The sequence below is a fragment of the Patella vulgata genome, chromosome 1, assembly GCF_932274485.2.
Source record: "Patella vulgata chromosome 1, xgPatVulg1.2, whole genome shotgun sequence".
NCBI lineage: Eukaryota > Metazoa > Mollusca > Gastropoda > Patellidae > Patella > Patella vulgata.
Genome location: NC_065879.2, coordinates 51,729,392 through 51,742,608, shown reverse-complemented (window position 1 = coordinate 51,742,608; position 13,217 = coordinate 51,729,392). Strand labels below are relative to the sequence as shown.

General features: G+C 34.8%; 1 protein-coding gene across 7 annotated transcripts in view; it reads right to left on the bottom strand.

Moving 5' to 3' along the window:
• The window catches only part of LOC126830100 (rho guanine nucleotide exchange factor 9), a 313,984-nt gene that overhangs the window by 103,751 nt on the left and 197,016 nt on the right, over positions 1-13,217 (bottom strand). For all 7 annotated transcript variants that reach the window (XM_056102552.1, XM_050560388.2, XM_050560380.2 and 4 more), the window contains one exon: positions 8,536-8,687. In XM_056102552.1, the coding sequence (XP_055958527.1) occupies positions 8,536-8,687 (152 nt within the window). The remainder of the gene's footprint in view (positions 1-8,535; positions 8,688-13,217) is intronic.

Here is a 13,217-nt window from a genome sequence, read left to right as displayed (position 1 = left end):
ATTAGGCCTACCTGAGCCTGTTTGGGTCTGAGTCTGTGTTAATACACCCTTCTTCCTATTTTCTCCAACAGTGACAAATCTGTCACGTTTTTTACATATAATACACACAACAGGCAGCACCGATTTACTCTTTCTTTTTGCTTCAGGAGCGTAATTTGTTTGGAGAGCTAGGTCCCAGATCGTCTACACTCCCGCTATTCCCTGGTTGGATTGTAGCCGGGGATTTTAATTTTTCTTTATCTATACGATTATTCTATCTATATACATTTGTACAGATATATTTGTATCCATAGATATATATTTGTATCAATACATTTAATTTTGTTGTTTGAAATAAGGGGGGGGGGGTGAATGGTTAGTATGTGCGCGCTGTATCATAAGGTCTGCCATTTAGTGAACTGGTGTGGTTTCAAATCCCCAGTTGTACGTGGCAAGGAGTAGGGTAGCACGTTCATCCTTCGAGGGTTTTCTCTGCGAACTCCAGTTTCCTTCCATTGCTAATGACCCATACGCACAAGCAAATTATTGAAATAAAATTGGACCATGTGTTAATGCCAAAATACCTAGTTTCTGTCGAGTGGACTTAAACCCCATTTTTCTCCGTCTTCTGATTGAAATATGAATACCACATCATTTATTGTCATTTTATATATTTATTATGTAATAATGATTTTTCTCTGTGTTAATTTTTCTTTGTGTGGATACACTATAATACAACAGCTGGCTGAAAAGTTCTAGATCTGAAGAGGAGAGATTTAATTGGCTTTTACCACCACAAGTAGAATCATTGAATGAATCATAGACATAAGACCTGCAGCTGAAGTGTTATTATTGTATTTGTACCAGACAATCTTGTGAACCTACCCATTGAAATCACCAAAAATGGACAGAACTATCGATATGGCAGTCATCAAGTATCTGCAACTGAAAGTCCTAACCCAAACATTGAAATATGTGGATACGGTCTCCACTATAGGAGACAATGGCCCTTCCTTTTCTGCACTAAAGAAATGGTTGCAGGAGGTACTTGATCCAGTGACATCCAGTGACAATCTTTGCTGTTTTCAATATTTCCTAAAAAAATTTTAGCCAGATTTTTAAACATAGAGGAGACCTGGATTCATCAGTTTCAACCAGAATGCAAAATTCAATAAAAACAATGGAAGCATCCAGACTCGCAAGTCCCCAATCAAGCCAGGTCAGTTCTTTCGACTGGACAGGTGATGGGTTCACTCGTTTATGATTCCTAAACTATTCTGCTGATTGACTACCTTAAAAACAGCCAGACTATCAATAGAAGTATTATAAAGGTGTTCTATTCAGACAATACTTCTGTTCATAAATGGGTGATATCATTTTCCCTCTATGATTACGTCATGTCAGCTGTGATCAATTTTTTAAGGGTAACTGAAGATAATTTCTTCCTGGCAGACATCAAGGCCATGCAACATCATTAACTAAAGAGTGAGAGTGTACACTTCAAAAGTGACTACATAGAAAAATAAATGGAAACAATGGACTTTATACAATTCTATACAGTTCTTTCACAGATGGGTTTAGAATTTTTCAGCCAGCTCTCAATAGTTATTGAAATTGAATTATTTGTTTTGGTTTGATACATGATATTATAATTATTCTTACATTGTTTGTATTCTATTTTAATAATGAACATTAAAACATGCTAATATTTGTTCATCCTTGCTGTATTGGGTTGGATGGCCGAATGGTTAGTGTGTGCATGCTGTATCATACGGCCTGCCATTAAGTCAACTGGCGTGGTCTCGAATCCCTGGTTGTACGTGGCAAGGAGTAGGGTCACCTGTCCATACTCCTGATTTTCTCCGGGTACTCTGGTTTCCCCCCACTGCTAAACCCCCCTACGCGCAAGCAAATTATTGAAATAAAATTAAACCATATGTTAGTCCCGAAATGACCTTGTTTGTGTTGAGTGGACGTTAAACCCATTTCTCTCTAATTATGTTTTGCATACAATGTATAAATACAAATGTAAAGGATGTAACTTTAAAATAGAAGAAAATCAAATATTTTTAATATTAAACAATTGCTTTGTTCTTATACTTCTACAATCATTCTCATGTTGTTCATTTTGCCATATTTTTGTTTATTCATTCATATGTCTTCTATATAATGATGCATAGTATAGTACACTATGTTAAAAAAATACTAGAAATGTATGTTTCTTTATCACCAAATGATTTATGTAAGTTGTGAAGTAAAACAGTTGAACATTAAATCCCATTTCAATTTATTTGCATGAGGTGAAGAGAAATAATGGTATTGAACAATTGACTATTCATGAAAGATACTAAAGAGAACTTTATTAATTTATACATACTTTTGCTAATTTTATTGTTATATCTTGGTAGTAACATACCAATATAAATAGTAATATTGTTTCTAGATGAAGACTATTATAATTGAAATGAAATGGGATTTCACATCATAATGCTATGCACGGACTGGGCTAATAATGACAAAAAACTACAATGAATACAATAGTATAAAATGTTGCTATGAAATTAAATAAATGTTGTATACAATAATTAACCGGTTTAATACTATATTATACATAAAAGTGAATGAAATTCAATGTTTACTATTTTGCTTTATACATGAATATCACAGGTCAAATTATTGAAATAAATAATGCAAATAGATTATGATTTGAAACATCTTGTATGTCATTGTTCTATTTGTTATATAAGACTACATGATATAAACTTTTTGATAAGCCTCTTTTATCATATTTTGAACCAATGGAATAAAGAGCAAAGACCTAGAATATATTGTAAATATAATCAGGTTTTTGATCAACTGATCAAAGGAAAATATTGCGAATAAATTTGTTGTACTGCTATTGTAAAGAAATCATCATTGTTTTATTTGATATTTAGAATACACATAATCGTGTATATTTATTTGAAGTTAAGAGCAATTATGATTAGTGATACCTGTATGACCAACTCTCAAAAGATAATCTCATTAAACCAAGTACTTTTTTTCATTTGTATTAGTTGATTTATACTGAATAAAGATAACACAAACAAACAAAAATGAGTTGGCTGTGTGAACACCTCAATGACAAGTGGTATCAGATGCCTCAGAGAGAATATTCAAATGCTCCTTGTGATACGTTTGTAACACAATTATAACCTAATGTATTACACGGGAGTGGAGTGGGTGGGTCGGGGGGCTTTTCGATTGGCAGGGGACTATTAAAATGGGTAAGCAGAGATAAGCAATTTGATGAAACTTTGTGTATAGTTTCATTACATTAGTACCTTGACCATATTACCTTGACCAAGTTCGACAATGAGCATTCTCTTAGTCAGGATAAGCAAAGCAACTTGATTGGCCGGGACTTTGAATTGGTTGATGCTTTGGGGTATGATAACTTTGGTTATAATGAAGTACTGGAACATAACAACCCAGCTTTTAATTGAGCTAGAATGTTTAAACTTGGTGTAGATGTTCATCAGGTCTTGACTGAACATTTTGAGCTACAGCTTGGCAATTTCATTGGTCGATGCTTTGGGACAAGATAACCTTGATTTCTATCTGACAGAGAGTGATGCAATTTACAGTATAGTTTGATTGCTCGATACTTTTGAAAAAAATATGAAAGTGCGATTAATTAATGTGTCATCTTTTACTTTGGGGTTTTGGCGGGAGACATCAGCCATACTGTTTGCTTGTTTAATATCCCCTATACAATATACGCTCGACCTCATTACCCGAACTGGGGTAGAAAAGTGGGATCTTTGACAATGAGGCAATGAACTTGTACATTCTTTTGCAGCTGCACAAGAGGGAACATCAACGCCGGATTAACCATGGTGGTGGGGAGGGGGGCTGATACCGACCGTGAAGCCCCGCAAGGGGGTCGGGTCAGGGGGTTCTCCCGCTAAGAAATTTTAATTGGAGGCCGAAAACGTGATTTCATGGCATTTCAGGCACTTGTGTCGGAGCCATTTAGAAATACCTCCCCCAGAAAAATAAAATTCTGCCACAAAATTAGCCACAATCCATGCGGGTGCTGTGAAATTTCTAGAGGAGGGAGCTGGAACCCATGAGCCCGTTAAATTCGCCACTGTAAATGAGCAGAGCTACATCAAACCTAATTTTGAGTCCCTCAGTGATAAATAACTTGATTCAAAATCGTATTATAGTCCCAACGACGATTTGATGAATGGAGACCGTAACGTTACGACAAAGTCTAACACTGTAAGTACCAAATAGTCATACGAGATATGTGCATCTCATCAAATTCAGCTTATACCATACCCACAATAATGTTACGGAGTCAGTGAGTTCAAGTTAGACAATACGCTGACCTTCCACTGACCATGCTTATAATATAAAATCTGTCAATGACAGCTGATTCATTGTTTAGTTTTTTATATGATATATTTAATATCAATAATATATGTATATGCATGCTTTATTTTACTTTACACGACCTCTAAAAATGCCCCAAATCGTAAAAATACGACTTTTTGGATTTCGATCTCCTTTTTTCGGCTACCCCGGACATTTTCAAAAAATGATACAATGATTTCACACAACAGGCCAGCTATTAGCCTCTCGATTGACAAGAGTTTCATCGCCCTCCATTCATTATAACCAATGTCATCGTGCCCTAAAGAATCAACAAATCAGCTTGCTTATCTCTGCTTACCCTAGGCAAAAAATATTCATTTTTGAACTCAATCATGACATTGACCTAGTGAACGCCTACACCAAGTTTGAACATTCTAGCTTAATTAGAAGGAGAGTTCTTGTGTTCCAAAGTCCCGGCCCTTCAAATTGCTTCTATTTTTCATTTTCAATTCAAAATGGTGACCATCACGTGACCGAAATCAAAATTCTGATCCGATAGATTTTTAGGTATTCCTTCCAGGATTCCGAAAATATGACGCCCGAGTCTGTAAGTAAAATAGCAAAAAAGCCTTTTTGATTTTTCACGTTTAAAGATGGTGGCACTTCCGGTTCGATCGACAAACTCCATATTTTGTGTACGAATCAGTAATTACTTGTCTAGTATCGAATTTTTTTTTAAGGTCATTCTGACCTATATTTCGACGATTTTTTTGAAAACTTTGATCCTTAATTTCACCAAGGGGAGATAATTTAGAAAATTTCCAAGGACATCATTGAAGTCGCATTGGCAAGATCTACTAACATTCTAAATTTCACGAAAATCGCACAACTATTAAAGAAGTTGTCAAATTGGTAATAACTTCCGGTTCGAAATGACAGCGACGAATTTTCGAAATGCCAAAATCCAAAATTGCAGATTTGAAGTAAATGTTTCAAGATACTCAAAGAAAAAAGAATTAGTAAAATAGGTCAAATAGTCACAAAGTTACAGCATTGTAGGTCAAATGCATTCCTTCGTAAAATTCGGTGATTTCGGATTCGTAAAACGTTTTGAAAATATATTTAATCAACAGCCACCACCCATTTTTGGGGGGATAGGTAAAAGTTTCAGAACGATCCTATGGTTAGATTCTGAGAAATCCGATTTGTGGACAAAACACAAAAAAAAAATAACAATAATAATCTTAACAGAAACAATAAGCTTTCATATGTAATATGAAAGCTTAATAATCTTAACAGAAACAATAAGCTTTCATATGTAATATGAAAGCTTAACTAGATCTGCATAGCAGATATGAAAGCTTTCATATTAACTGCAATGGGGGTTATTAGAATCTATTGAAACAATAAGTATAAATGTCATCAGGTATCTGAAAAGTTACATTTACCTTCTGAACAAAATGGGAAAAATACAAAACAAAAATTGTCGACTTGTGGCTACCATCCAAGGCATATTTAGAAAACCGTATATTATATACAGAGTACGCAGGACAGGAATTAGTTGTGCTTCAATGTAAACCGGCCCGTTTTTGCCTTTAGTTTTAGCGTTAGGTGTGATTTTCAAAGGATTCAATCGGAAATCGCTGAAAATCAATTGGCTTCTTCATCTCATGACCTTAAACACTGTATAAATTTAAAGTCAATCGGATATTGAATTTAGCCTCTAGAGCGTCCACAAGATTTTTTAAAGTGATCAAGGGCAATAACTCTGACGGTAATTATCGGAAATGGCTGTAAATATCAGATATCGCTGAAAATCAATACTGTAGGCATCTTCGTGTCATGACCTTAAACACTGCGCATAAATTGAAAGTCAATCGGATATTAACTTTGGCCTCTAGAGCGTCCACAAGATATTTTGAAGTGATCAGGGCCACATCTCTGGCAGTAAATATTAGATATCGCTGAAAATCAATCGCCTACTTCGTATCATGACCTTAACCACTGTGTATAAATTTAAAGTCAATCGGACATTAGCTTTGGCCTCTAGAGCATCCACAAGATTTATTTTAAGTGATGAAGGGCCATAACTCTGACAGTAATTATCGGAAATCGCTGAAAAGCAATTGGCTTCTTCATCTCATGACCTTAAACACTGTGTATAAATTTAAAGTCAATCGGATATTGAATTTAACCTCTAGAGCGTGCACAAGATTTTTTGAAGTGGTCAAGGACCATAATTCTGACAGTAATTATCGGAAATCGCTTAAAATCAGTAGGCTTCTTCCTCTCATGACCTTAAACACTGTGTATAAATTTAAAGTAATCGGATATTAACTTTAGCCGTCCGGACGGCGGCGACGACAATATACGACCACATTTCAATGTGGGCGTATAAAAATTAACCGATGGCATATAATATTTAATGTATGATAAAGACAAAATAGTCGATTTCGGTTTCTGGTGTTGCGCTCATTTTAAAAAAAAATGTCTTTTACGGATAATGTGTATAGTACTAATAGCAATCACATACGGAGGAGGCGATAAGATCCACTTTTTTCCCCTCATGGAAGCCGTAAATTGACTTGAAGCCAGGGTCCTTCAAGTTGTACAGCTGCACCCGGTGACCGATATTTATTTAACGGGGAATAAGTGATAATTCATATTATAGCAGTAAATAATTAAAATATTTCATAGGGATTATAATAATATGTATATCTTGTCTGGGTACAGGGTTAAAACCAATATTAAATTCCGAAAATCGTTTTTTTGCTAAAACTCTTTTTTTTTTAATGGGATCAAAATGGGGGTAAGGCACAGAGTCCGGGGTGGTAATGGGCGTATTGTGTCCAAATTTTTATGATATATTTAATATCAATAATATATGTATATGCATGCTTTATTTTACTTTACACGACCTCTAAAAATGCCCCAAATCGTAAAAATACGACTTTTTGGATTTCGATCTCCTTTTTTCGGCTACCCCGGACATTTTCAAAAAATGATACAATGATTTCACACAACAGGCCAGCTATTAGCCTCTCGATTGACAAGAGTTTCATCGCCCTCCATTCATTATAACCAATGTCATCGTGCCCTAAAGAATCAACAAATCAGCTTGCTTATCTCTGCTTACCCTAGGCAAAAAATGCTCATCTTTGAACTCAATCATGACATTGACCTAGTGAACGCCTACACCAAGTTTGAACATTCTAGCTTAATTAGAAGGAGAGTTCTTGTGTTCCAAAGTCCCGGCCCTTCAAATTGCTTCTATTTTTCATTTTCAATTCAAAATGGTGACCATCACGTGACCGAAATCAAAATTCTGATCCGATAGATTTTTAGGCATTCCTTCCAGGATTCCGAAAATATGACGCCCGAGTCTGTAAGTAAAATAGCAAAAAAGCCTTTTTGATTTTTCACGTTTAAAGATGGTGGCACTTCCGGTTCGATCGACAAACTCCATATTTTGTGTACGAATCAGTAATTACTTGTCTAGTATCGAATTTTTTTTTTTAGGTCATTCTGACCTATATTTCGACGATTTTTTTGAAAACTTTGATCCTTAATTTCACCAAGGGGAGATAATTTAGAAAATTTACAAGGACATCATTGAAGTCGCATTGGCAAGATCTACTAACATTCTAAATTTCACGAAAATCGCACAACTTTTAAAGAAGTTGTCAAATTGGTAATAACTTCCGGTTCGAAATGACAGCGACGAATTTTCGAAATGCCAAAATCCGAAATTGCAGATTTGAAGTAAATGTTTCAAGATACTCAAAGAAAAAAGAATTAGTAAAATAGGTCAAATAGTCACAAAGTTACAGCATTGTAGGTCAAATGCATTCCTTCGTAAAATTCGGTGATTTCGGATTCGTAAAACGTTTTGAAAATATATTTAATCAACAGCCACCACCCATTTTTGGGGGGATAGGTAAAAGTTTCAGAACGATCCTATGGTTAGATTCTGAGAAATCCGATTTGTGGACAAAACACAAAAAAAAAATAACAATAATAATCTTAACAGAAACAATAAGCTTTCATATGTAATATGAAAGCTTAATAATAATTTTAGTAATCTTGCCTAACTACAATTATTTGGTTAACAATATGTTTGTTAGTGGAAAATAAGGTATAAAACACCTTTATCAATGCATTCATGTCATTCATGAAATGACATCCAGTACTTACCCGTCTATTTTTGACTACTTTATGTGCCTTATTTCCATATTCTTGATGTTGACGGCGTAACTCAACCAAACTTCGTAGAGAATCACATGGTCTTAAATTACCAATACTTCCTAGAAATGCCCTCATGTGAGACATATATAAACTGCTACCACCTACAATAAGAAAAGGGAGATGATTTTTAAAGTATATTATCTGATTGAAAGGGGAGATATTTGCTAGTCTACATACCTTTACTTGAGTTTTGTTCAAAAGTTTTATTTCAAGCTTTAATGAAAAGTTTCATTTCAGGTTTCAATCAAAAGCAGCTAAATCGTTTGAGCAGTCGACAAGGGTTATCGCATATTTATTCCTTTGTAGGTAATTGGGGGCCTTTACAAGACAGTTCCATACAGATCAGATTATAATTTTTGTCGTTTGAGTATAATAATAATAATAATAATAATGTCATTTATATTCACAACTTCACAAGGTTCTACAAACTGAAACAAGGGTCTCAGCTCTGGAAGTAATCTACAGAAATTGTTGAAATTTGACAGGCTTTTTCGTTACTAATTCAAATAATGCATATAAATTTCATACAGATCAGATGATCACTTTTGTCATTCAAACGTTCACAATCGCCATAACTCTAGAAATTATTGACTGAAATTACTGAAATTCAATAGGCCTTAATTTCACAAATTTAAATGATGCATATAAATTTCATACATATCGGATGATAACTATCATCAATCGAGCATAATCAAGGTTGAACAAAGTGAAACAAGGACCATAACTCTAGCAGTAATTAATGTAAATTGCTGAAATTCAATAGGCTTCATGGTTTCACTAATTTAAATTATGCATATAAATTTCACAAAGATCGGATGATAACTTTCACAAGGTTCAATAAAGTGAAACGGGCGATAATTCTAGACGTAATAAACGGAAATTACTGAAATTCAATAGGATTAAACTTTTTACTAACTTAAACGGCACATATAAATTTCATACAGATCGAAAGATAACTTTAGAGGTTAGAGAGTTCACAAAGTGCAACAAAGTGAAACAATGGCCATAACTCTAGAAGTAATAAATGGAAATTGTTGAAATTCAATAGGATTCTTCTCTTTACTAATTTAAATCACACATGTAAATTTCATACAGATTGGATGATAACTGTTGTCATTAGAGCGTTCACTTTTGTCGTTCGAAGGTAATTAGGGGCATTTAATAGACAATTTCATATAGGTGACATTATAATTTTCGTCGTTTGAGGGCACACAAGGTTCAACAAAGTGAAACAAGGGCCATAACGCTAGAGGTAATTGACGGAAATTGCTGAAATTCAAAAGGCTTCTTCGTTTCACTAATTTAAATCATGCTTATAAATTTCACAAAGATTGCGTGATACTTTTTGGCGTTCACAAGATTCAATAAAGTAAAACAAGGGTCATAACTCTAGACGTTATGAACGGAAATTGCTGAACTTCAATAGGCTTCTTTGGTTCACGAATTTAAATAATGCATATAAATTTCAGAAAGATCGGATGGTAACTTTTGCCGTTAGAGCGTTCATAAGGTTCAATAAAGTGAAACAAGGGCCATATCTCTAGACGTAATAAACGGAAATTGCTGAAATACAATAGGCTTCTTCATTTCACTAATTTCAATAATGCATATAAATTTCACAAAGATCGGATGATAACTTTTGGCGTAATAGCGTTCACAAGTTATAAGAAAGTGAAACAAGGGCCATAACTCTGGACGTAATGAAGAGGAATTATTGAAATTAAATAGGATTCTTCATCTCACTAATGTAATCCACATATATCAATTTTAAAACAAACGGATAATAATTTTTGGATTTAGACCGTTCACAAGAAATTGTGGACGACGGACGGTGCCCCCCCCCCTCTAAATCCGTGCCTGATCAAGGGCTATAACTCGGAAAGAAATTAGGTCTTGTAACCATAAACAATGAGTAGAAAATGAAAGTCAATCGGATGATAACTTATGCCTCAAGAGTGTCCACAAGAATTTTCACAGTGATCAAGGGTCATAACTCGTGCAGTAATTATCAGAAATTGCTGAAAATCAATGTTTTTTTTGGCTCATGACTATAAACATTGTGTATAAATCTAAGGAAAATTGGATGATTTTTAAAAGTGATCAAGGACCATAACTCTGGAAGAAATCAACAGTCCTCTTCGTGTACAAATGGCAAGTCAATTGGATGATTTTCAACGTGATCAAGATCCACAACTCTGATATTAATTATTGAAAATCGGTGAAAATCAACAGACTTCTTCATCTCATGACCGTAAACACTGTGTATAAATAGAAACTCAATCGGATGATAACTGTGATCTATTGAGTGCTCACAAAAATTTGTGATCAAGGACCATAACTCTGGCAATAATTGTTGGAAATCGTTGAAAATCAATAAGCTACTTGGGTCTCATGATCTTAAATACTGTGTCGATTGGATTTTAACGTTAGTCTCTAGAGTGTACACAAGCAATTGTGGACGCTGGACGAACTGATGGGGCGACGACAATATACGACCATATTTTAATTTGAGTGTATAAAAAATGAATATATTGAAATATCAAGCAAATTACTTCGCTCTGTGCAAAGTTATGAGCATTTGAAGTTTTAACGAAATGTAACGTAGTTTGTTTACTATTGTAGAACGGTACATTAAAATCAAGACTAAATCTTGATTATCTATTTATTGTTAAACTCTAAAATATATGGCTGTATTGTTCTATCTACTCTACTTAAAATCAGAGTCATCTGATGACCCAGAGAGTTGATTATGGGCTTGTCATGTTAATAAATGTTTAATTCATAATTTATAAAACATTTCAAGCCAGAAAGAAGACCCGCAGTTGGCACATTCACCTCTTACATAATCTTTAATATAAATAAATCTCAAACAAGAATTTCCATAGTTCTGACTATTGTCACATCTTTTGATAATGATCAAAGAACTTGTGCAGAGTTTGTTTTAGGTCAAAAGCTAGTTTTAGATACACTCATGTCGACCAGCTTGTTTTAACTGTTCAGTTTTCTTTTTTGTCCTCTCCATTTGCAGATCAAACTAGTATTTACTCATCATACGTGCAACATAAATCCGGCTTTACAATTTCAAGAAAAATCATCAAGAGGATGCAGATTGGTGAAATACAGTATTTCAGTGGAGTGTATACGACACTCTTGAGATAATGTAGATAGGCCTATATTAAACAAGCCAACGGTGAGGCTGATGTCCCCCGCCAAATTCCCATAATAAATATTTGTCACATATTAATTAATAGCACAGCACATTTAATTTTCATTTTATTGGTAGAGATGTGCACTTCCGGAAAGAAGCATGAAAATTTGGCCTAGGAGATTTTTGAGTATGCTGATTTAAAAAATGATGGGAACCACGACGTTACTCCAGCTGTTCCTGCGAAAAATTGAGAAATTCAAAATGGCCGCCATAAAACGTGTTCTCGTCCATAAAATTTCTGTAAGTGCACTGATTTCAATGATCTTGATGTCTATACCTATGTTTTTGAGGTCAAGGAATCCAGTAAAACACATACGAAGACTCATAATGTTCTCCTTCATAGTACTTTTTAAAAATGGCCATAATTCTAATCGAACAGATGTATTATTGGCACCTTCTCCTTTGCTAAACGGATATCAAGAATTCATTATGTTCCATTTCAGTGGAAACTAGATATTACTCATCAAACACAAACAATCCACATTTCATGTCAATCACCATGTTATATATGCACACGATAGTGTTGTAAATATATTCTTCATAATTCAGTGAAAATACATTTAACAAGGTATCAGTATTATTCTGTTTTTCAGAAACAAGTGATGGTCATCTAATCAATCACCTACCATGTCCAAAAGACTTAAACCGCTCCTCGGGCATGTGCTACAGTTACATCTGTTCAACCGACCAACTGGGCAATTTGTGCTCTGTGTCAAGAACATGGTGGAACACCCATAAACCCACCAGCAACAGGTTACTCGTCTCTGGCCACTAATTTATCTGCCTTTCATGAATTGAACAAAGTGCCCTTATATATCCTGACTAGATGATGGTGATAGCATGAAAAAACCGATGGTAAAGCATAAAGGTAGATGGCATAAAAGTTGTTACGTCCTGTGTAATGCAGCAAAAGTGGAGAGAGCCAAGAAGCTGCAAGAAAAGGCTTGTATGAACACGACCCAATCACCGCATAAAAAACACCTACGTAGTTCAACCACTTCAGCATGTCCCATGGATACAGACGAGCCACATCAACCAGCTTGTCTTTTCTGTGATGGAACCACAGGAGATTTTCACAAAGCAGAAACAATGTCCTTTGATACCTGTGTCAGAAAATTCGCTACAGAACCTAAGACACAAAGGTCTTCCACTGAAATGGAACATAATGAATTCTTGACATCCATTTAGCAAAAAAGAAGGTGCAAATAATACATCCGTTCGATTAGAATTATGACCATTTTTAGAAAACACTATGAAGGGGAACATTATGAGTCTTCGTATGTGTTTTACTGGATTCCTTGACCTCAAAAACATAGGTATAGACATCAAGATCATTGAAATCGGTGCATTTACCGAAATTTTATGGACGTGAACGTGTATTATGGCAGCCTTTTTGAATTTTTCAACTTTTGGCCGGAACGGC